This window comes from Odontesthes bonariensis, chromosome 7 (genome assembly GCF_027942865.1).
Source record: "Odontesthes bonariensis isolate fOdoBon6 chromosome 7, fOdoBon6.hap1, whole genome shotgun sequence".
In the NCBI taxonomy this organism is placed as follows: Eukaryota; Metazoa; Chordata; class Actinopteri; order Atheriniformes; family Atherinopsidae; genus Odontesthes; species Odontesthes bonariensis.
This window is the reverse complement of record NC_134512.1, coordinates 8,183,114-8,207,057: the sequence shown is the minus strand read 5'-3', so window position 1 is coordinate 8,207,057 and position 23,944 is coordinate 8,183,114. Positions and strand designations below refer to the sequence as shown.

Here is a 23,944-nt window from a genome sequence, read left to right as displayed (position 1 = left end):
GATGGATGAAAACAAGGCTTCCCTTTCAGCTTCTGAACAGGCGTTTGTATGACTGCAATTCTATGTTTATGGTGACATTTTACAGCCTATCTAATCAATCCTGACAAGACCATATGAAGACACACAAACTGGACGGCAGAAAGATGCAGAGTACAGCGTTGTGCAGGTTCTCTCTCCAACTTTAATTCAGGCAAATTGACAGATGAACAATGCAATTAAATATTCAGAACACACAAAGCACATTATCCACTGCCTACATTGTGAAATACTATTCTTCCATAAAACAAATCTTTAGTGTCATGTGATTTTTGAGTTGTAATAAAATCATTAAAGCTCATCCAGCCCAAGACATTCAGATCTAAACTAAACTAAAAACAAACTATTCACTTATTTCCACAGTCAACAGTAGTTGATATGCGTCTTCCTAAAACAAACACATCACAGTAAAAAAAATCATTACAAGATTAGAAGTGTTATATTAAACAAAAACATTTTCCTGATTCAAGCATTAAGATAAACAGTTAAATCCATAATTTATATCGATTCTATGCTTTTGGACCAAATTACTCAAAATCAATAGCTAACATAAAAAACTACACTACAAATACTTGGAACTTTTCTTTTTTTTATTTCTAATACTGCAAGAAAACTAAAAACTATGTTGTGTGTGTGAACACTTTTCAAAGACACTCGAGTTGGGGGCTAAACTTTACTTTAAATGTAATGACCGTGTTTCACTTCAAACAACAAATCGTCCTGGTGCAACAAGTAAAGATTATATAGTTATGAAACAACAGAGCCCTTTAAGCTTCGCAATGGTGAATATTTTGATGGATTACAGTTTTATGTTGCCTTACAAATTCCCGTTGTCTCATATTTAAAAAGGTCGCACTGCATGTGGAGGTCATAATCCTTGCATACAGTGTTTGATGGAGCTTAGTAGGCGATTGCGACTGTCTGCTCATGGAAAAGTGTGCATCTCTTGGTAACATGCAGAGTTGAGTTGAGCTACAGTTACAGCTCATCTTGGCCAATTACATGCAGGGGAGGGGAATAGAGTTATTGTCTGATGTCTCGCTGCAGATTCGGTGAGAAAACATTTAATAGTGATTTGTCAGATGATGCTGAAGTTATAAAATCAGGAAGGGGCCGCCTGACAAAAGACATGGGAAAAATATGTGAGAGCAAGCAGCTTTGTTGGGAATTTAGCTGTATTAATATACACTTATGCTTTACCGTTTTTCCCAAAAGATGCGACTTTGGATGAATTTGTGTGAAGCTACCAGGCCCATTTGAGTCGAGTTGGGCCTAAACATGCAGGAATGATTCAGTCCCATCCCCGTGCACATTATCTGGGTGTGAGAGGTTCAGTTTTGCCCAAGAAGCATTTTAACAGTCCAGTTTTGGTCACACTAATGCAATAATTCACTTTTTTCCAGTGTCATGTAAACATGCATACAGACTCTCAGACACTGATGGCGCCAGTTGAGTGAGGAAGTGGCAGCGACTTTCTTCTCCGTCTTTGGTGGCAAATTACGTCACCGGAGCAAAGATAGCAGCAATGGTGGTAGCTGGAGAAGCTGGTCCGACTGAGGCCGACTGTAGCTGGGATACTGGACTGCAGCCTTGGCAGTCAATTTGTTGTTAAGCTTAGGGCTCGGATACATAAGCTAATGAGTGTAGAAATTGTCAAAGACGCATCAGAGGTTCATATAGTTACAAGAGAGCTCAACTAATACAGATTCAACAAGAGCAGCAAAATGAGTAGTAACGAACAATGAGAACTTAGTGCCACATATTTGAATTGGACTGGACCAATTCATCAACTGCTCATGTGGATCTGACAGAACACACACAATCATTCATCACAATCAAGTTAGAAGGCATCTTAACCAAACTGTTAACCTGCTGAGTAACAGTGTATCACTCACTGCTGCAGTACACAGAACAGCAGATTTATTGCTTTATTTGTCCATTACTCACTCCGCCACAAACCTGCTGATGAATTATATCCGTCACAGTCGATAACAACTTAAAAGGAAAGATAAATTAAATACAACTCATGTCTATATGGACCACAGCGTCGTCTGTTGTGATGTAATAATTAGTTTTCAGCCTATGAGTCACAAATGTTGGCAAATGAGCTCAACATTCGATGGGACCTCACGAAAACTAACAAAAATGAAACGATAAGTAAAAACAGATATGACTCCCGTCTGTAAAAACAGGTTGTTGGAAGATATCTTTATCATATTTCAGGAGGGATGAAGTATCTACCCTCCCTAATGTTGAAAATTCCCTGAATAACCCTATCTGAGCTTCTCTGACACTTAAAGCACGAACAAGGATGTTTTCACACACCCATAAATAAATGCATAATTACACCCACTCATGACATTAATCTCCTTTTAATCAAGACAAACCCACATCTATAAAATACTGCTACACTTAAATATTAGACCTAAACTGACCTCTTCTTAAAATTATTAAGTCTAAAGTTAGTAATTCTAATAGTGATGATGAGTGATAAGAGCAGTGTTTTTAATCATACTAAGTTCCAGCTTGAACACGCCCCTACATTTTTCACACTGATGGCAGAGTTGGCCTGAAGCCTGCTCACTGGTGCCATGTCAGGCTCTACAAACCACTGATGAGCTCTATTTATGACTATATGAGATTTATAAGTCTGGTTTATTGCACTATGATGTCATCCGTTGCCAGGTCCAAGTTAAAATTGATTGGTGAAAACATGTGGGCAACTCCATGCCGTTTAAATAAGCTGTAGTTTGTGATTTGAAAGGTCCAAAGCAGAATGAAAGGCAGGGGAAGAATCTGATATCCGTACATGTCTAAATGTGTGACTACCCAGTAGGCTGGTGGCCTTTGTGATGTTCAGTGAGAACGTTTTAGGTCACTGATCCTAGTCTTCTTCCGGCTCCCTGAGTCCCTCACTGTGTAAAGTCTTCCCGGTCAGCTCCATCATGGCCTGAACCTCTGGATCCACATTCAGGATGCTCTTCTTACCCTCCACCTCTTCCCCCTGAGACAAAGAGACACACAGAGGAACTGTGGGCTTAAAAGGAAACAGATGTAAAATGTAAAACAGCTGGAATGTAAATTAGTTTTTCTATTTGTGGTGTATTTAATTACATGCCTGATGTTCAAGTGTGTGACACAGTGCAGGAAAGCCACATTTTTTTAAAACATTTTAAAAAAAGGGAGAAAGCTTAAAAAGATGCACAACAAAGACGTAGAAATTAGAACAGGTGTTTTCTCTAAACTAATAATTTCCCTCCCACATCTCATCGCCATCCCTCTTGGTTCCTGATGGGGCAGCAGATGCTTTGCCTCTATGATAGCAACGCTCCTTCAAGTAAATTTGTACAAATGAAGAAAATAACAAGCCATTACAAACAAGGTCTCAATTGCATCAGGATCACATGACCCGCTTCAGTCTAATTTTCTCTGGTTTACTGATTTCATTTACTGCTTCTCAAATGCAAAGACTATAACATAACGTCGCTACTCACGTCCTGCAAAAGTCACCTAGAGCTAAAGCTGGGGTCCAAAGTCCATATTGAAAATACTATATTTTATCGTAGAAATCTGGTAGCAATCAGAGAGTTTAAGGTTTTAAAGACACATTTTAAATAAGTTGAATGAGGAAAAAATAACCCTGAACCATGTTCACTTCTTCCATCTGTGCATAAGGTCATTCTTTTGGAGCTGTACCTTTCCATCGAAGCAGCATTCACATCACACAAAGGTGAATTTGACTGATTCCTCAGAGGCTTCCTAACCTGCATTATATATAGTTGTGTCTCAAGTTTCCAGCAGAACATTGCTGACAAGGTAGAATTATGATTGTATCAAACATGGCTTCAGCACCAAGTGAAAGTGTTGAAATCAGATAGTAATTCTAAACAAAGAGAAACGTTCAGATGTGGCAACACTTGGAAGTTTAAAACTCTGCTTTTTCATCACCTGTTATAACTGTGTTGTGTAATCTTTGAAGGAAATTATTCATTGGGAAGCCTAACTGCCTCCTCTGAGCGTAAATGAGTAAACCCGGCACAGAACCTCCGCGATTATTACGCAATAAGTAACACAGCACTCTGACCTCCTCTGGTTCAGGTGGTTTTCCAACAGCCCACACTTCCATCGAGTCCAGCGTGAAGTCCTCGTCTCCTGAGAGCTGAGGGCTGCCGTAGGTGGTGCACTTGGGCCGTGCGCGGCTATGACCGGAGCCAAACTCACTGTCCAGCCACAAGCCGAAGTAGTCGTGTTGACCGCCCATACCCTGATGAAGACCAGGAAACAAACATGTTGATTTGATGTGAATTAGGAGGAATACGTCTTTTTTACTTAAGACTTTTTTCCCCAGACTCTAACATTTAAAATTCCCCTTTATTCCTAATGCTGATTTAAATATTTCTGGAATCAAACTCCCATTATTTATGAAATCAACTTAAAGTCATTTCATTCTTAATCTTCTGTACTTCTAGATTTTATTTGCACACCTCATAACTGCAAGTAGTTTATAATTAGTTCAGAAGGAGGGAAAGCTTGAATTCCAGGAGGTTTGCTGAGAGGTGATGAAGGGGATGATGGTGACTTATGAGGCGCACCGCTCTAGTTGCCTGCTGGGAAGCTTCGACAGCACAGATCCAGCTGTATGTGTTCAAGCCGAAATCTGATGCCAAATATCTAAGTAAGCTGCACGACAAACCACCATACCTCTAAAGCCAACACAACACAGACATGTGAAACAGTTTAACTCACTGCTTACGGCTCAGATTTGGGCCTCCTTTGACTTTTAGGTTCAGTCTCCTCGCAGAGCCAGCGGGGTACTGGTTATTTTTATTAATTGGTATTCTGTGAATTAGACTAATTTGAACTAATTTGATTTCACTGGAATATAATTTTACAATTAACTGGATTGAATTAGATTGTCATTGGGTTGAATTGGTGCCTCGGAGGATGTAGCATCAGTTAATTTGTTGTGAACTGGTGCGTGAATAAGATTGAACTGTATTATGCTAAATGCTCTGGTTCTGCATCAGAAAATAAGAACAAACTCCTGATTATCAGAAGCAGCTACAACTACAGAGCTTTTAATCCTTAAAAATCTGAGAAAATGTTCCCTTTCACGAAACCAATGTGATGCAGCTCCATCATATTATTGTGTCACACCTATGTAGCACTGTGTCTGGGTTTAGGTATTAGATCAACGGGTCAAACCGAAATGAAAGCAAAGCTTTGAATTATTGTCTGCTGCTCGATTGAATCTGATGTGATCAAACTCTCATCCGAACCAACAATCAGAGCAAAGCGCCCCTCCCTCTTATCCAATCTTGTTTTGCCCTTGTATGATAAAATACTTAATTTATTTCACACCACGGGTTGTTTGTGATTTTCATCACTTTAAGATTCGATTTTTATTGTCGTGCACATGTATATACATACACAAAATTTGTCCCCCGCTTTTAACCCATCCAGGTTGGCACCTGTTGAACACGCACATGCACAGGGTCACACACTCATAGAGACAGGTGCCATACACTGGAGCGGTGGGCAACCAATCGCAGCGCCCGGGGAGCATGGGGGTACGGTGCCTTGCTCAAGGGCACCTCAGCCGTGGCAAGGAGGTGGACTGACACCCCTCCAGCTGTCAATTTCACCAATTTTTTCAAGTTGCAAGAGTGGGAATCAAACCGCCAACCTTCCGGTTACTGGACGACCCACTCTAACCACTGATTTAAAAACTAAAATGATCTTATTTAAATATCAACATTTTTGACATTTTGAAGCTATAGGGGAATTCCCTGAAAAACAGTATTTTGATTCAACTAAAACAAATGAATTGCATTTCAGACTTTATCTGAGCTAATTACGGACGACATTCAAAAACGTTCTCCTCTGCTGAATTAATGGTGTCTCACCAGCCCGTTGGGCATGGTCTGCTGGTGCTGGTTGAGGTACATGAAGTGTTCGTTGTATCCTGTTGCTGTATAAACTCTCAGTGTGGGGAACACAGTGAACAGGAAGCATCTGGAGTCACCTGCACACACACGCAAATATACAAATCATGAAGATCTGAGAGAAAAGTCAAGTGACAGTCCACAATATTCAAACAACTAGTATTACTTCCTTAATGTGTCATTTTATCAGTGTTTTATGAGTCTCTGTCTGCTGATAGCACACCAATAAGGATTTCATAGCATAGCTACTGCACTTCTTACAGCTATGATTTATAAATCTTTTTCTTATTTATTGACCAAAATTAATTTAGCTGCAAAGCAGCGGTTCCCACAATGGGATGTTTTCAAGATGCACAAAAGCGGATGCAAAATTAGTTGAATTCTTTCTGTTTGGGTATGTTTTACAAGCCTTTATCCACGTTTTATATGTGACGTGACATTTATGATAGCTGAAATTATGTGTGCGACGCTCGAATGAGAGCTTCTCTAATAAAGTTAAATATCTAATTTGCAGTATTTTAGGTATACCTGCTAAAAGCTGTGGACAACAGCCCTGCAATAAATCATGAGGGCTTCATGTTTTAGTTGTTGTGGTAAAAGCAAAGACATTTACTTAGTATTGTTGGAGCAGTGCTATTGATCTCTGCTGTTTTATTCAGCCTGTTGTTTCTATTGTTTTATAATCAGTTCCATTCCTTTAATATAAATTATTGCCAGCTAAATAACAAAACACCCCTCAGTGTCATGCAGTGAATTTCAACAGTAAGCACATTCTCTAAACTTACAATACCATAAAGCCCTGTGGTGACATCTGTGATAAATAAAAGTATCAGAATGTGATAACTGACATCTTAATCTGCTATTTCATCACAATATGGAGCAAACTCTGGGCCGTTACTACACACGATGCATAATCACATTTGATTTAATCTCATTTTAATCTTGGGATGAATTAATATTCAATTATCTCTTGTTAATCACGGCATCATTAATAGTAACTTATTTTAATAACTACTAACTTGAACTGTAGGGTTTGAAAGGGAAACTGTATCCAGACATCAGACACACTGTCCTCGCTGTTAAATGTCATATTGAAAGCTGCAGCCACACAATAACAAAATTATGGCCACAATTTGACTCGTTCCGACGTCTTATTAATGCAAAGCCACAGGATAATATTTTTACCCACAGATGTATCAAACAGAAATCCATACAATACAGCTGGATTTCAGTTCTACGCTTTTAACATGCAGTTTATTTTGAGATTACAGATCTTTATCAATAAAATAAGTACATACAGAAAAGTTAATATTAGCTAGCTTGAAATTTTAACCACTGGTTTTGTAGTGCTTAACTATAAACCAGAGTTAAGGGTAATAGATGCTCATCCTACTGAATTAGGATGTTTCCTATCACTTATATTGATAAAGACAATGAAAACTAAATTATGCATAATACTAAACTTTTTATGTTTAGTTAGATACATAGTTATAATTATCAGTCTAAAGAGTAATTCAACAATCTAAAAACCGTGTTTCCTGGCGGTCTTGTTTAGCATAAACCGCATATGGACTAACTTTACAATGTGCTGAGTTTAACTGTGGAGGGCAGCTGATAAATGAAAGATGACATCGTCTGGGAGTAACACAAGTATTAAAGGAAGACCAGATGAAGCTGGTCCCTACTCTCACCCTGGAACTGAGGTTTGACCTCCCAAGCTTGTGAAGCAAAGCCCCCAAAAACGTGCCCCTTGGTGTCCTTGACAAGCAGCACGGTAGGCCCATGTTTCATCAGGCCTGCCACCATCTTGGTGAAGCTCTCCCCGTGCAGCACTGTGGAAAACACCAGCCTCCAGGGGGCGTTGTAGCTGTCTGGCAACTAGAGAAATAAAGGTATAAATAAGGAAGAATGTCAGTAGCTTTACTGCTGCTTTACGATTGATGTAAATGTTTTCAAGCTTCAATTACTACCAAGATATTGGATGTTGAAACCAGTATAACACAGAATGGTAGTCAATACTGATCATGAGTACTCAAGCACAAATATTTAATCTTAGCTCTAATCTAACCACTAGAATAGTAATCAGATAACAACTACAATCATTTTAAAATGTACAGATATCCCAAATCTTTACATTTGGAAGATAAAACTGTAACATTTTAGCTGACTTTCCAAAAAATACAGCGTAAGATTGTCCTTATTGCAGGTGTAGTCATCACACTCTTTTACTCCATTTAAAACAAAGACGCCGCAGACACAAAATAACTACGAAAGCGACAAAATTAACCAAAAAGAGACACAAAATGACAGCAGAGAAACGCAAAAAAAACCCTCTTTTTTTATACCCCATTTTCCAATTTGGACACACTCGATTCCTCCTCTTATGAGAGGACATTAAGCATCCTTCAAAATATTTGATTTCCCAGTCACAGGAAGCAGAAAGTAGACAAATTAGACGAGCCTCATGTGACACCGATAACACACCATCACTCCTCCTCCCCCATGCTTCACAATGAAAACTAGACAAGCAGAAACCAGGTACCATGTGTACCTTCCAAGTCTTTAAGTTTTAAAAGCTGATACTTTAAATCACGCTCTCTTACAAAGTCAAAGTCAAATGTAATGTTGATTTCTTGTGTTTTCTTGGTCCGAGCCATCCTCTTCTTATTAATCGCCATCAGTAATGTTTTGGTTTTTTTTCCCAACAGCTCTTGTGATGATATGAAATACTTAGTTACTGAGCAGGTCAGGCGAATACACCTACCTCTGCAGTTATAATTCATAGCCTTCCAGAGTTGTCTTATTGCTACAGCACTTTGAAATATGTGACAAGCACTAAAACATAAAGTTATTTTGTCAAAGTTGTTTCTTTGAAAGCCTAACCAAAGAATTACCACAAATCCTGACCTGTGGAGCCAGAAACATGAGAGTGGGAAGATCCAGCAGGCAGGTCGACTCTTTCCAGGGCATCTCCTGGCAAGGGGGCAGCAGTGTCGGGGGTGGCAGGCCGCTTAGAGTGACATTTAGGCACTCAGATACCAGCATCTCTAAATACAGCGATACCTGGGAGGTTCTGAAGATCCAGTCCTCCAAACAAGAAACATCCAAACTTCCCTCATCTGGGGGGGGGGACACAGGGTGAGGTGTCACCAGTAACAATGTCTTAGTGTCATGATGTCCAAAAGTGTTAAAATCAGTAGTTTACCTGAGGCTTTGAGTTCAGAACAAATCTGCTCTGCCAGGATTTTAACACCAAGGGCACCATCACCCATTTTCTCCGGCTTCCAGCCCTGCAGGCGCCCTCTGTGGACCAGAATCTGAACTACAGTAGAAATCAGGTCTTGTAGGAACTGCGGAGACATGGAAAACCCAAGACATAAACCACAACCACAGAATCTGATATATTATTTCCAGTTTAATTTCACCTTGTGCTCACCTCAGCCACCTGATCACATGTAACGGCTGTGGCTGGCCCTGCTGCATTATGGGACATGGCCAGAACGAGGGGAGCCCGTTCTTCTGCAGTGCCCCGAAGGGTGTCTGCAAGGAAGACCATCAGCTGTTCCCGACTTACGCCCGAGGTGGCAGGTCGGTCAGTCTTCTCAGACCCTGCCAGTTCAGGGTTGATACCACACATGCACTGATAGACTCTCTTTACCAAGGAGTCTGAGGCCAAGCTGCCCATTGAGGACTGTGAGAGAAGGAGGGATTGATTAAAGAAAGACTGCCTGAGTGTCTGACACAAAGCTTTTCAGTAAAACTACAATAAATTAGAGAGAAAAGTAACTGGGATTGAATTCATTAAGGAGAAACATTATCTTTGCTTTCAAAATATCTCTCATAATCGACTACAACAAGTATGGTTAGTCAACTACAGGAAGAATAATCAGACAGTAAAGCCATGGGTGTTATTTTCACACTAAAAAATGTTTGTTACTGCTTTAACTTTCCCACCTGAATCATCTCCAGTGTGAGAGTTTTTCCTGCTGCTGTTTTCCCTGGGGCCCCCGAAAGGCCCCCTGCACCGCTCTGGAGCTTGTCAAACACCCCCTCGATCACCGATCGCTCCTCGGGACGGAAGCGAGCCAGCCGCTTCTGCACCACCACGCTCTCCGCGTTACCCATGCTGCTCTGGGGTCAAACATTTAAAGAAAAGACAAGGCAAAATGCACAGCGTCATTATGTTTTCATAAAGCTGGGTTCAAACCTACAGTGCTGACAAAGTTTTCAGACCCTGTTCATTTTTCCACGTTTTGGTATCATGTTTTCTCATCAATTCACAAACAATTCTCCACAATGACAAAACAAAGCCATTTTTTGTGTGGTTTATGACTACTGACCAGCCCTGACCTCTATCAGCCCCCCATAGTTCCTGTTTTTTCCCACTATTACCATCTAATGAAGGCAAATCGTGTCTTTTAACGTCCACAAATGTCTTTTTCGGGGATCACAAATGTTCAAAATAAGTCCTAAATTTCTATGTCCGGACAGGACTTGCTTAATCATAATACTGATCGACTAAATGTTTCATAGATGGTCTCTTCTGAAGGTCTTTAGACATCAAAAACAATACCAATCTGGATATTTGTCGAGGCTGTGTAAAATAAGTTTCTTATTCGTACATCACAGATCTTTAAAAGAACATTACAGGTTCGGTATCTAGAAGTATTTGAACCTCTAACCCAACCCTATGTGATGGATGTTAAAATTAAGCATTCAGAAATCCTCTTAAGAAGCGAAAAAAAAAACGAGGTGTCCATAGAATGTCGGAGATAGATGAAAAATTCATTATCTGGGGCGGTGGTTTCCAGCCTTGTCTGGTTTGCAATCCTTTAAAACTAAGCAACAGCCACCATTAACCTCTCAACAGGTTATTGACTAATGTATACACAAAACATGCACATTTAAAACCAAAGGTCGTTTAAGTGGGAGCTCATTTTATTTGTTTTTAATCTCTTCTTTTTTGTTTCCTCACAATGACTGCTTCTTGAATAATGATTTAACCCAGTTCTATTTCAAACGTAGACAGGCCCTATATATATATAATTACTTTAACTTTGATAGTGTGTCGTGTTTAAAGCGCATTTCACAAACTTTTATATGAAACGTTTTCAGTGATATTCGAGCAATCGAGGCTGCAGCTCTTTTGTGTTTCCTGCATGTCTGAAGAAGTCTCCAAAATGCTTTTAGACTCTTTCTCACCAGTGATTAGAGAAGTCCTCAGAGCAGCGGTACGTGCTTCAAAAAGATTAATGTATTCCAAGAGAAAAAAAAAACTGTTAGCTCGTGACCTAAATTAATGCTGGAGCACAGGGTGGGGGAAGCTAATGCTAGCTAGCAAAACAAAGCGTTGGTTCTTTGTGTATCCCACTTCTATGAAAAACGGTGGCTGTAGCAAAAATATGCAGTATACAGTATTCTTCCAAATTAAAAATGTATGTGTTTGTGTGACACTAACCTATTAAAAAACGCAAAGTACACTTTCCTTACTGCAATTATAGAGATAGTTCCTGGTGCTGACTAGAATTACTACACCCGTTAATGACACCACTGTTGTGCTGTTGAGAGTAGCCGTCTAGGAATGACAATGACAGCAGCCAATTAAATGAGCCATGTGTTCGTGTGCTTCATTGTGATTGGTCCAAGTTTTAAAAGGCGGGGACAATTTTGTGTCGTCATAAGGGCTATGTTCAAACACACTTGATCTGTGGTGTTTTGATCATGCACTGCTAAAAGTATGTCATATGCAGGTCAATGAAAGTCTTAAAACAAATCAGTTTACATTTAGTTAAGACGAGGCTTTAAGACATAATTAAAACATCGTAATCTTTATCATACAAAGTATTAAAAACATTGTTTCACACCATATATGTTAAGCTAAATTCATATGTGGACTTTATTCATGTATTATTTTCTAATTAGTGAGTCATTCTATCTATTTTACTGCACATCCAAGTCACTATTTTATGCTGTTGCTTGGGATGGCTCATATACATAGCAGGGAAGAAGAGACAAAATCTTTGATGTACTGAGAATATCAGTAAAACTATGCAAAGGTGAATATTTCTCAGATTTGATATTCTGATAATGCAATCAAAGCAAATATTAAGTTACAATTAGCATGTGGCATTAAAAAGTCTTACAAAGAGTGAAATTCAGCCACCCTTTGGAAACAAAATAATCAAAAAGTGACTTTATTGGCATTTTTTGCAAATCACTGGGGTCAGATCAAATATACACAACAACTATAAAAATGTGCAAATCAATTCCAAAGTAATAGAATACACAAATACATCCCAAATAAGTGCAAAGTGATCTAAAGTGACAAAGTAGACACAAAAATACAAACACAAAAGGAAACAAAACAACAACAAAGTTACACAAAATTACACTTAAAGGACACAAAGGAAACATCTTGGAAAAATAGAAATAACAGCCATGATGCCAAATTACATCAAGAAGACAATCTGTTTCTACAGTAAAAAGAGAAATAAACTTTAGAAAGTCACGCAAAAAAACATTTAAGAAACATAAAATGACACCAAGGTGACACATAATGACACCATAGAAAAACAAACAAAACTCAAAATGTCTCCTAAGAGAAATAAAATCAGGCACAAATACCACAAAGACACAAAACAACAACAAATATATGGAAAACTGCCCTAGGGAAACCTAAAAACACCAATACCAAGCATCCAAAACGACCAAAGAAACACAAAGTTACACTACAGTCAATGAAAGAGGTAACACAAAAACTGTGAGACAGAAACACAGATTGTCTAAACAAAACTCAAAATGACATAAAAAGAGACACAAAAAAAGACAACGCCAATTACATGCAAAAACAAGAAATGAGCCCAATATAACACAGCTTGCAACAAGGATTACTTTTCATTCTTATGTCGCTGTATTAAAACTATTGTTATGACTATATAACTGGCCAGATATTTGTATAAAAAAGTTAGAGCACTAATCACTCGGTGGTCAAGTGCCTCTCGTACACCAAATATCCTTCTTCATATAGCTTTAGAAAATGAAGTAAAAGTCCAGACACACGAGGAATGTTATTCACGTTTATGCCATCATTTATTTAGCACAAAAGGCGTCACAATTTGCTTGCAATTGATAGTATTGGGTGGAGTTATGGGCGCATTGTCCTGTCCTTTATCTTACCGGTAGAGGGCGCACGAGAGTCTTAAGAAGAGACAGAGCCAAAACCATGCAACAGCAGGCAGTTGAAAAACGCCTTTTAAGGGCATGAGATTTAGCTTGTGAGCGTGCTGAGCTGGGTGTGTTGCATCGTAATGAGGTCTTACAGGACAGTGGGCTGAGTATGAAGGTGCTGCTATCTGCACACGTCAAGTAAACAGGATACAACAATGATTCAGATAGTGTAGCAGCACAAGAATGACTGCAGAGCAGGGAAATGAGCCCTGGAAGCTTCTGACGTAAATACACTTATTACTCATGATAAAACTAAAAATACTGAACACAAATTCACAGTTCAGCTGCTGTGGCTTCTAGTTATAAGTTGACACTTCCTCCAAACTGAACTGAACAACTCTGCACACTCTATGAGCCTATGGTTTATACCAAAACAGAAACAAAGGGGTTAGTTTGTCTTTTCAAACTGATAAACCCTGATAAAACCCTACATGCTCTTTCTGTTAAAGATGTATCATACTGAACTAAGTTTGTATGGCTTAACAGAAGTTTAGCTGAAAAGATTCAACAACGGAAAAATATAAAATTCCAACAAGAATGATCATAGATCTGTTCAGCAGAAATCAAACAAAACTGCTCTAAGGGAAGTCAGGCAAGGGTTTCTGGATACAATCCAAGATGGGCTCCTTTAAAATGAATGAAAGCAGAGGGCAATGTTGATGTGGTATGTCATCACATGTGACACCCAAAGCAGCCCATTTTGCAGCACATATTCACATCCATTGTTAACAAATGTCCACGTAAAGCATTTTTTATTCACTAGGTTCTTCTCTTTTATAATCAATCTGTTCATGTTGGTATTTTACTGTATCTGCTTCTCTTGTTGCGTTTCTCCCAACAAACATTGTGTATCTATCCTGCTTCTCTGCAGGCAGCCAGTTCTGCGCTCACACAGTGTTACATTACTTTGAATTTTCGGGAAAGTAAAATCCAATTCAAATGGTTAAATGCAAAGTGTTCCTGATGGGCATGTACTCCATATTAAAGAAGCATGTGCACACTAAGCACAGCTCCACAACAATGGTGATGCAGCTGTTGGTGCAGCCCCAATGGTGAGCTTTCAGCTTGGCCTAAGCTGCCACCCTGAGAAAAAGGAATGACATCATTGCTGGTAGTACAATGGAAAAGATGCTACATTATCAACAGTAGAGTCAGTATCTTTCCATGAGCTCATTAATAAATTCGCAAGACATTACACAGAGAGGTATATATGTTTGACTGACTTTTTTTGAAAAAAACAAAAAGAAGCAGACTGAACCTTGCTTATGTCATTCCTGTTATTAGCCTACAGAGTTTCAGAATATAAACAATAGAACAGATTATACCATGAAGTGTCTGTCAGTAAATTTTTACCTTCCAATTTGGCAGCAAAATTAAGTCAATCAGTTACTTTTCTCTGGAAGTAACTTATAAAAACAATGCCAGTTGACGAGGACAGTGATGCTGTAATCCAATTATTTACTTTTAAAAAGTAGCATAACCTAACACTGGTTGTTATCACCTAATTAATTCACTATGAGATCATGAAAAAGTATTCTGTTAAGGCTGCAGAGTTCCTGCTGGATCAAGTTGTTTAAAATGGTATTTGAATGGCAAATGGCTTTCATAACATTACAAAGTTCAAATATAGTGATGAAATACATCAAATAAAAACATAGTCCAGTTTGCTCTGATTGGTCAACTTGTAAAGGGCTGATCATTCTCCGCCCACCATAGCTCTTTTAAATTAAAATCAGAGAATTTAAATAGATGAAGAATTTGTATACACCACATACAATTTGCATTGCAAATAATCAGCATTTGAAATAATTTGCTGGGAAATTACAAACTCTCAAACATTTGGAATCATTGCAAAGTTATAAATCAACACCTTGTACATCCTTAATAGAGGCAGTCAGCTTTACCTGACGCTTTTCCTGTGTGAACAAGTTGGTGATGGTGCAGAGAAGTTCTTCTTGCAATGCTGGTCTTTCTAAAATAAACTGTTGCTAACCCCGTTGCATCTCTGTGACCAAAGTCTACCATCTTCTAATGGCTACTTTAAGGATGTATTAGAATGAGAGATTGGGAGTATGAGTCTGCCTAATTGGCAGAAAATATTTGATGAATCTTGGTTACCTGGACCAGAACCATAGCTCTCAAGTATGGAGGATGCTTGTGAGCTAATGGGGGGCTCAGTCAGTGCAGTTACATGCACAGTTGATTTTGACTGGACCATCGTCCTTGTCCAGTATAAATGCACAGGGGTGGAATCAAGTTACTAGCTGAAATATGTCAACTGCATGAGAAAAAGTTTAAGACCATCTGCTGCTTTGAACTTTCCCTATGGGAGATCATTGCACACATAAGCATAGCCACATAGTCACAGCACAAACTTAGTCTTTAACTTAATTAAATGGTTATTCTATCAGATAACATTGTGGTTATAAACTCTGGATTTTATTAGAGCAGAGCGACAGCCTACAGCATACATGCACGAGTGATTTGATTCCCAACCACATTATCTGGGTGTGTTAGCCCAGTTTGACAGCTTGAGTTTGAATGACCAACACACTTACATGCATTTTGAACATTCAGTTTTGGTCAAACTAACAAAATAATTAATTTCTTCCTCATCATAAGGTGCTCATGGTGAGAAGGAAGGCTATGGCTATGCCTGTTTTATTGCCTATAAATGAACCTCGTTTGCTATAAAACTGTATAGTTTGATAGATTAAAGTCTCAGCTAATTCCAAAAAAAGCTCCTACAATGGCGAGCAGGTTAAAATCATTGAACTTTGGGCCTTAGAACCTTAGTGCAATCACACCAGTTTACAATTTGCACTCTCTCTCACTTTTCTCTTTTCATTCTGTTTCAAGTAGGTACAGACAGTCCCGGCAGCACACGGTTCACTTGTTTATGATGGTGTATTTAAACACATTCCAATAAAACAGCGACTTAGCTTGATAGCTATCTCTGGCAGTCACTGTATTCACCAGTCTGAACTGATTCAGTTGTCAACAAGTTCAGGCTTGAGAAATGAGTCTTGTTACTTCTTCTTTTCTCTTCCCTCTGCCCACCCCACCTCCTCTTCGCTGCCTCCCTATATGGTAAAAGTCTCACTGCTGAGTGACTGCACAGGAAATCCACCATTTGAATAGCAAGTCAAAAAAGAGGAGGAAGAATATTCCACACACTATATAACTCTTTATAAACTCAATTTGTCACCTCACTTCGAGGTATCCATGTCTAGAAAGGCGAGTCTGTACATGCGTAAAAACAGTTCCTCACAGTCACATTTATTTTCTGTGTGTTCCTGTTCTCAGTACAGCGTTTACACAATCTCATAATTTCATTCATTTTTTTACACAACCTCTACAAAGGTAGACATGCAGTAACAATAACCCTCATCCACCGTGCTTTTCTGTTGAGGTTTTGTCACAAGGAGTCACAAGTTTTTCCCACGACTCACTGTTCAAACATTGTCCTCTTCCATAGGGCTTTGCATGTGTGTACCAAAGCATTTGAATGAGTTGATCTTTGGTTTCCCTACAGAAAGCTTGACTACTTCCTGTGTTTGCGTGCATGTGCATTCACCACAATGTACCAGCTCAGACAGCAGCTCAGCATCATCTTGAAAATGCTGCCTTTACAGTGGAACTTCTGCAAAAAAATATCACTGATGCTTGTATATCCGTTTGCAGAAGGCAAGTATACCAACAAATCTATGAAGAGTCGTATTTCCTTCTGCCAGCTGCAGTTACATTCAGCTTCCTCATTCTCATCTCTGTCACAGTCGATTAATTTAGTGAGAAAATCCCATCTTTTATGTGGGTGTTGGTGCTTCTGCTTGCTGTTAGGTGAAACCTTGCTAATGAAAAAAAAAAGACATACAGAAAGTTTCCTACCCCTCAAGTAGGGGAGCTTTCATTTGTCTGACGTGAGAACAGGGCTTTCAAAGTCCACAAACTCTCGAATATGCAAACCTACATGGTGAATGTAACAAGTTATAGGGTCTTAAGAAAACAAACGTGGCATCAGACTCGCTTAGGTTGAGTTTTTGCTTTGTAACTCATGGCTTAAACAGACAGATATCTGCATATGAATATGCAGATTCTGTAAAAAAAGTGACAATATATCGAATCTTAGATGTTTTCTGTTTGTCGTCTGCTTGCTGTGTGAAAAATAGTACTGACCAGTCGACAGTGGAGAGCAACAGGCATAAAAGATTCTTGCCAAAATATCATTTAAAACCTTTTTATTAGCTTTTTTTAATTATTCTGCATTCATGTAGTGGTCCTGGCCCAGATATCATTTAACTCTGTATCCATTGGTCATATCTCCTTTTCACATGTCCATACAGCACACACATTTCAAATGGAGAACACAGTTTTCTTTTCTTAGATAAATTTGTTCTTGAAAAAGTCTTGCGAGGTCACATTTTGAACTTCCTTTGATCCAGGTCAGGGAGTTCATTCACAGGAGAGCAAAATTAGATTTTGGTTATTGTTTTTCAGATAGCATCAAGCTGCTCAAATCATAATCTTTGCCAGAAACTTGTCAAACAGACTAAAAGAGAAAGTTAAAATGTATTGCTTATACAGGTACTTCACTGAACAGTGACTAAAAATAAAAGATGACAGTATCCTAAGAGACACTTTCAGTCCCCATGAAATTAAATTGGGTGTGCCAGTGTTTTAATTTCATCCGCTCTGTTCTACATATCACTGATGCAGAATCTAACCCATCAATGATAAAAATGTTGTTTTTTTCAGGTATTCTTAATGATATTTTAATGTTTACAAAGTCCACACGTCCAATGAAACGCATACCTTCACAGGCTGCTCGAGCTGCCCAGCAGTGACCAGTGGCCCACCCCTTCTGTTTCATATGAAGCACTTAATAGAATAGAATAGAATAGAATAGAATAGAATTAAAAAATACTTTATTCATCCCCCAATGGGGGAAATTCAAATTAGTCAAGTAGCTCAACATTTTTTTTAAATATTTACAATGATTGTATTAACAACAATAATAATACCAATTCTAGTATAGTAAAAATTCTACTACTAACTAATAATAATAATAAATTAATAAATAAATTAATAAATAAAAATAAAAAAATCAATCAATCAATTTGAGAAGAACTCAGCAGTTACTGTTAAAAAGCCTTATGGCTGTGGGAACAAAGGACCTTCTGAACCTCTCAGTCCTGCAGCGCAGAGAGATGAGCCTCTCACTGCAGCTGCTCCTCTATCCTGCCAGGATGCTGTGGAGAGGACGTTTATTATTCTCCAAAAGAGAATACAATTTCCTCCTCATCCGTTTCTCCACCACAGCACCGAGAGGGTCCAGCCTTCTGCCTACAACAGAACCAGCCTTTTTTACCAGTTTGTCCAGGCGCCTACAGTTTTTGTCTGTAGTGCAACTCCCCCTGCAGACAACAGCATAGAACAGTGCACTCTCAATGATAGTGTGATAAAACATGCACATCATATCACTACAGACATTGAAGCCGTCTCAGGAAAAAGAGACGACTCTGGCACCTCCTGTACACTGCGTCTATGTTGGCAGACCACTCCAGTTTATTATCCAGCACCACCCCCAGGTATTTGCAGGTCTGAACAGTCACTATCTCCCCTCCATCAATGCAGACTGACTGGTATGGGGTTTTAGATCTCCTGAAGTCCACCACCAGCTCTTTGGTCTTGGTGGTGTTCAGGAGCAAACAGTTATTTTTGGTCCAGTCAGTAAAGGCCTCCACGAGGTCCCTGTACTCCTTCTCCTGTCCACCATGCACACATGCCACAACAGCCGTATCATCAGAATACTTCTGAATGTGGCAGGACTCTGAGTTGTACCTGAAGTCCGATGTGTACAGGGTGAAAAGAAAAGGAGCCAAAACAGTACCCTGCGGAGCACCAGTACTGCATTCCAGTGTTCCAGAAACACATTTCCCCATCCTGACATACTGTGGTCTGGCAGACAAATAGTCTATAATCCATGATGTCAGGGAGGGGGCCACACCCATACCTAGCAGCTTGTCTTTCAGTATGGGAGGCTGTATGGTGTTGAAGGCACTGGAGAAGTCAAAGAACATGATTCTCACATATAAACCAGGCACATCCAGATAAGCATATGCCCGATGCAACATGTACAGAATCGCGTCTTCCACTCCTATGTGTTTCTGGTAGACAAACTGGAGGGGATCGAGAGCCTCAGCAACCTGCAATCTCATGCGACGAACAAGGAGTCTCTCTAAGGTCTTCACGATATGAGATGTCAAAGCCATCGGTCTGTAGTCATTCAGCTCCACCGGTTGCCCTAATGCAACCGGTATGAGACAAGAAGTTTTCCACAGCACCGGGACTTTTTCCATCTGAATGCTCATATTGAAGAGCCTCTGAAGAGGGACTACTAGTTGACCAGCACAGTCCCTCAGAAGCCTTGGACAGACTCCATCTGGGCCTGAAGCCCTACCTGACTTAAGTCTCCTGAGCTCAGCTCCAACCTCCTCTATAGTTAGACACAGAGGTTGTAGCGGAGGGATGGCGATAGGAGTGATGTTGCTATCAACCATAGAGATGGGGGTGGGGGTGCAGCTGGACAGAGGAGGGCTAGTGGTGGGAGTTGCTGCAGAGGTGGAGGTGCAGCTGGACTGAGGAGGCCAGGCGGTGGGAGCAGCCACAGATGTGGAGATGCAGCTGTGCTCAGGATGCCTGGAGATAGAAGCTGCCGCAGAGGTGGATGTGCAGCTGGGCTTAGGAGGCCTGGTGGTGAAAGCTGCCGCAGAGGTGGAGGTGTGGCTGGGTTCAGAAGGCCTGGCAGTGGAAGCTGCCGCAGAGGTGGAGGTGTGGCTGGGTTCAGAAGGCCTGGCAGTTAAAGCTGCCGCAGAGGTGGATGTGCGGTTGGATTCAGTAGGCCTGGTGGTGGAAGCTGCCGCAGAGGTGGAGGTGCAGCTGGGCTCAGGATGCCTGGTGGTGGAAGCTGCCGCACAGGTGGAGGTGTAGCTTGGCTCAGGAGACCAGGCGGTGGAAGTTGCTGTAGAGGTGGAGGTACAGCTGGACAGAAGAAGCCTCTTGGTGACAGTTGCTGCAGAGGTGAAGGTGCAGTCAGGCAGAGGAGGAGGCTTGGTGACATTTTGTAAATCCCATTGAGTTCTATTGAAGACTGGATGTTCGTTGATAGCGGAAGTTTATCCACGGCTGTGAGGTGGCTAAGAAAATAGTTCGAGCATGAACGAGCTGCCAAATAAAACACGACAGAAGCAACTTTTCGCAACGAAATTTGATATGGATTACCAGTGCACACCAGTAACCACTCCGGTGAGTTGATGATTTTGAAAACGGACGTTTATGGTGCTTTTACGGACCTTTTTGGACATGCACATGACTTGCCATTCTGAAGCAGGTTGAGATGAATCAAAATTAGGCAAATACCGGAGACAGCAGTAAACATCAAAAAAGCGGTGAGGGGGGTTCTAAAACATTGCAGACGACTCATAAAAGAGGCTTAATGTTGAAAATACCGCAGTTATCCTTTAAGTATATAAAATATATATATATAAATATATATATATATAAAATATATAAAAAAGGTATATAAAAAATATGTATAAAATTTAAGTATTTTGTCTTAAGTATGTAGAGGCAAACAGCACTCAGTAAGCTGCTGCATGGTAGGTTTAAAAAACGTGCAACTGGCACAATGTCACTTGTAGGGACCAGGATCTTCTGTTTAAAGTGTTGCACTGGTGGTGTAACCACGCTGCTGCTTGGTCTAGGGCCCCTCACATTGGTTTTCAGCGCATATGGAAGTGCTCTAAAGCTTCATACTACCGGTTCAGATGTTAACACTGCACAGGTATGTAGTACCTAAAAACAGCAGACAACAGCAACCTTGCCAAAACATGGATAAACATCATAACTGTAATAAAGAAGAAAATGAGTACATTCATATTTCAAAATACACATTCCTACTTCACCCTAAACAGTTCAGTATAGCATTTAGAGATATTTAGCACTAGAGTCTATAATTAAAAATACCCAAAAGTCAGCCAGAAGCCAACCCTCCCACGACCATGAATTGGATAGAGTGGGTATAGAAAATGGATGTATGGCTGGATGGATGCATGGATGGATGGTTAGTTAGCCGGTGGATTATGAAGAAGTAGTTATGAACCAGTCTACACTATGAGGGAATATAATGAGGGAATTTACAGCACCTTAAAGCACGTTTTGTAAATAGCAGTTCAACCCAAGTAAATCCAAGTGAATAAATGAAAAAAAGAGGAAATGTAGTCCAGAAATCTCAATAAAAGCTCAGTAAAAGTAAGAGAAAAATGGTAATTGCTATTTTAATTTTCAAGATATTTACTTTTCATCCACTATAAGTGCATCCATACACAAGTCTATGGCCTGTGTGACAGCAGGATAGAGACAGCACATCATTTATTTACCTCAACCAGTGTTACTGAAGGCATGCATGCAAATAAGTATGGGTCTCCCAGTTTTACGCATTCAAATGAACGGTTTGGGCTCCTCTCAGCAGGGCTAATATGATTTTCTAAACAGATGAAGCCATAACTTACAGATCAGTGCCTGATTTCTCTCAGATAGCTCCACGGTTGACCTTTGCTGGGATTTACAGAAACATTGCAGAAAACGATCTTGGAGTCATTGAGGGTTTAAAAGCTCAGTCACTTTTGTAAAGAGTACACAGGCTGTTGACCTTTCACTGTAACCTCTGCAGCTTCAGTAAATTAATAACTATTTTAGCGGGTGTCACTGATCCATGCAAAGTGGAGAGTTATAGTTTAATTAAAAGGAGCGGAAAAACAGCCGCAGCAAGTACAGCAGATCCACACAGGGCATTAGCATGTGGAGAGCCAATAATGATAGATAGCATCAGGTCTGACGGCAGAATTATGTAAGATATTTATTTGGTCTTATAGACTGAGAGGAACATGTAGAGGGGAGGAGGAAAGAAGATATGTGTTGCCTGAAGGTAAAACAAGGAGAAGAGGGTGAGGGGAGCTGTTGTGTAGGCTTTCGACATGTGACACTCATAAGAAGACGCTACAGAAACAACAGAATCTTTCTGATGTAACAGGGTGATGTGGAAAAGGTTCTGTGGGTGGGTCAGGGTGTTCAAAAATATGACAATCAATACAGTCATGTGGGAAAAAAGTAAGCACACCCCATGGAAATGCTTTGCTTTTTTATTCCAACAAGCAGACATTCAATCCCCTTTGAAGAAAACGGCTGCATATTCCAGGTAAACTAACTCTTCAGTTCATTCATTCAACATAAATACAAATAACTTTTATATTCTGGAAAAAAAGGACACTTTTTCATTTCTTTAATAAAAAGCATATTAATTACATGTGTCATTTGCTTTTGTTTCCTGTTTCACCTGTTTTTTGGAGGCACCGGTTCACAAAAGATATGTCCAAACATGTTGGAAAAAGTCAACGGTTCCTGTTGAAAGACCTTATGTTAATGTGCTGTACTTTAATCGGATATCACTTAAAGGAAGACCCACATTTAGGTGTTTGTTTTGAATGAGTTTTATTCATTCAATAAATGAAACAGAGACACAGTGATGCAGTGGTTAGTACTGTCACCTCACAGCCAGAACAACCTCAGAGTTTGCATGTTCTCTTTGTGCTCACATTAGTTGTTTCTGGTCCAAAGACACGTATACAGTATGAGTGTCTTTCTGTGTTAGCCCTGTGATAGATGGATTAGTTATCGGTCCAGGTATTGCCTAATCACCCAATGTCAGCTGGTGATTAAACATTTCATCACTTCAACCTCCTCCTGAGATGTTTTCTAAGAAAGAAACCCTCTTACAGGGGCGTAATTTAATATACACTGTAAAAAAAAATTAATTTTACAGGAAATATTCTGTAATTTTTCACAGATTTTTCCTGTTTTCCAATCAAACAATGGAATTCCAGTAGATTTACAGATATTTTTTAGTAATTTTAGGTTTTATGTTTAAAATTACAGTTAATTATCCGTAATGTAAGATTACATTAATATTGTGTTTTTTAATGACAATTTATTGTATTTGTACATCTTTATCTTTAATTTTACATACAATTTTTTGTATGTTTTTACGGGTTTATCACCATTTTCCTTAAAACAATGTAATAACTGTAAATTAACGGATACTAGTAGTAATTTCAATATTTACCTTTAGAATTACATGTAATGACCAATAATATAATTTACATTATTTCTATGTTTTTTACAGGTAATTTAACATGTTTCTTTCATATTCAAATGTAATTTTACATCAAATGTGATGTAATTTTACAGATCTTTCCTAATAATTTTAATCAAGAAATGTATATAAAATTACAGAAATCTATAGTTATTTCCACAAAATTTCAGGTTATTTAGCATTTATTTGAAGTGATTTCATGTTTTTTAACTGTACATTACTGAAGAAATACAATTGAAAATGTTATTTTACGGAATGTGTACTTTAAATAATGCAGTTTTACAGAAAGTATTCCATATTATTACAGGTTTTAACCAGTAATAATACTGCTGACCAATGTGCTGACCAACATATCATTGGGGTCATCAGGTGGGAACCTCTTTTCATTAGTGTTTCGTCTAGTTGCCTTAATTTTTCTTCAATACCTGCAGCTAAGCTTCTTAATACTTAGTTATGTCGCCACGTATACCAGCCTTGTGACAGACTAACCTTACAACCTGACAAAATATGCCCTACAGTTGCAGTA

General features: G+C 39.3%; 1 protein-coding gene across 2 annotated transcripts; it reads right to left on the bottom strand.

Annotated features, from left to right (window-relative positions):
* Positions 1–174: 174 nt before the first annotated feature.
* On the bottom strand, positions 175–11,533 carry meak7 (MTOR associated protein, eak-7 homolog). Of its 2 annotated transcripts, none has more exons than XM_075469337.1 (9): positions 11,184–11,533; positions 9,936–10,112; positions 9,418–9,672; positions 9,187–9,331; positions 8,889–9,100; positions 7,673–7,859; positions 5,943–6,061; positions 4,121–4,300; positions 175–3,040 (listed from the first exon to the last, which is right to left on the bottom strand). In XM_075469337.1, the coding sequence occupies exons 2-9, from the start codon at positions 10,104–10,106 to the stop codon at positions 2,921–2,923; spliced, it is 1,389 nt and encodes a 462-aa protein (XP_075325452.1). In that variant the 5' UTR covers positions 10,107–10,112; positions 11,184–11,533; the 3' UTR covers positions 175–2,920. The 2 variants fall into 2 exon arrangements, with proteins under 2 accessions (XP_075325452.1, XP_075325453.1); XM_075469338.1 differs by having other exon boundaries at positions 11,440–11,533.
* Positions 11,534–23,944: the final 12,411 nt, after the last annotated feature.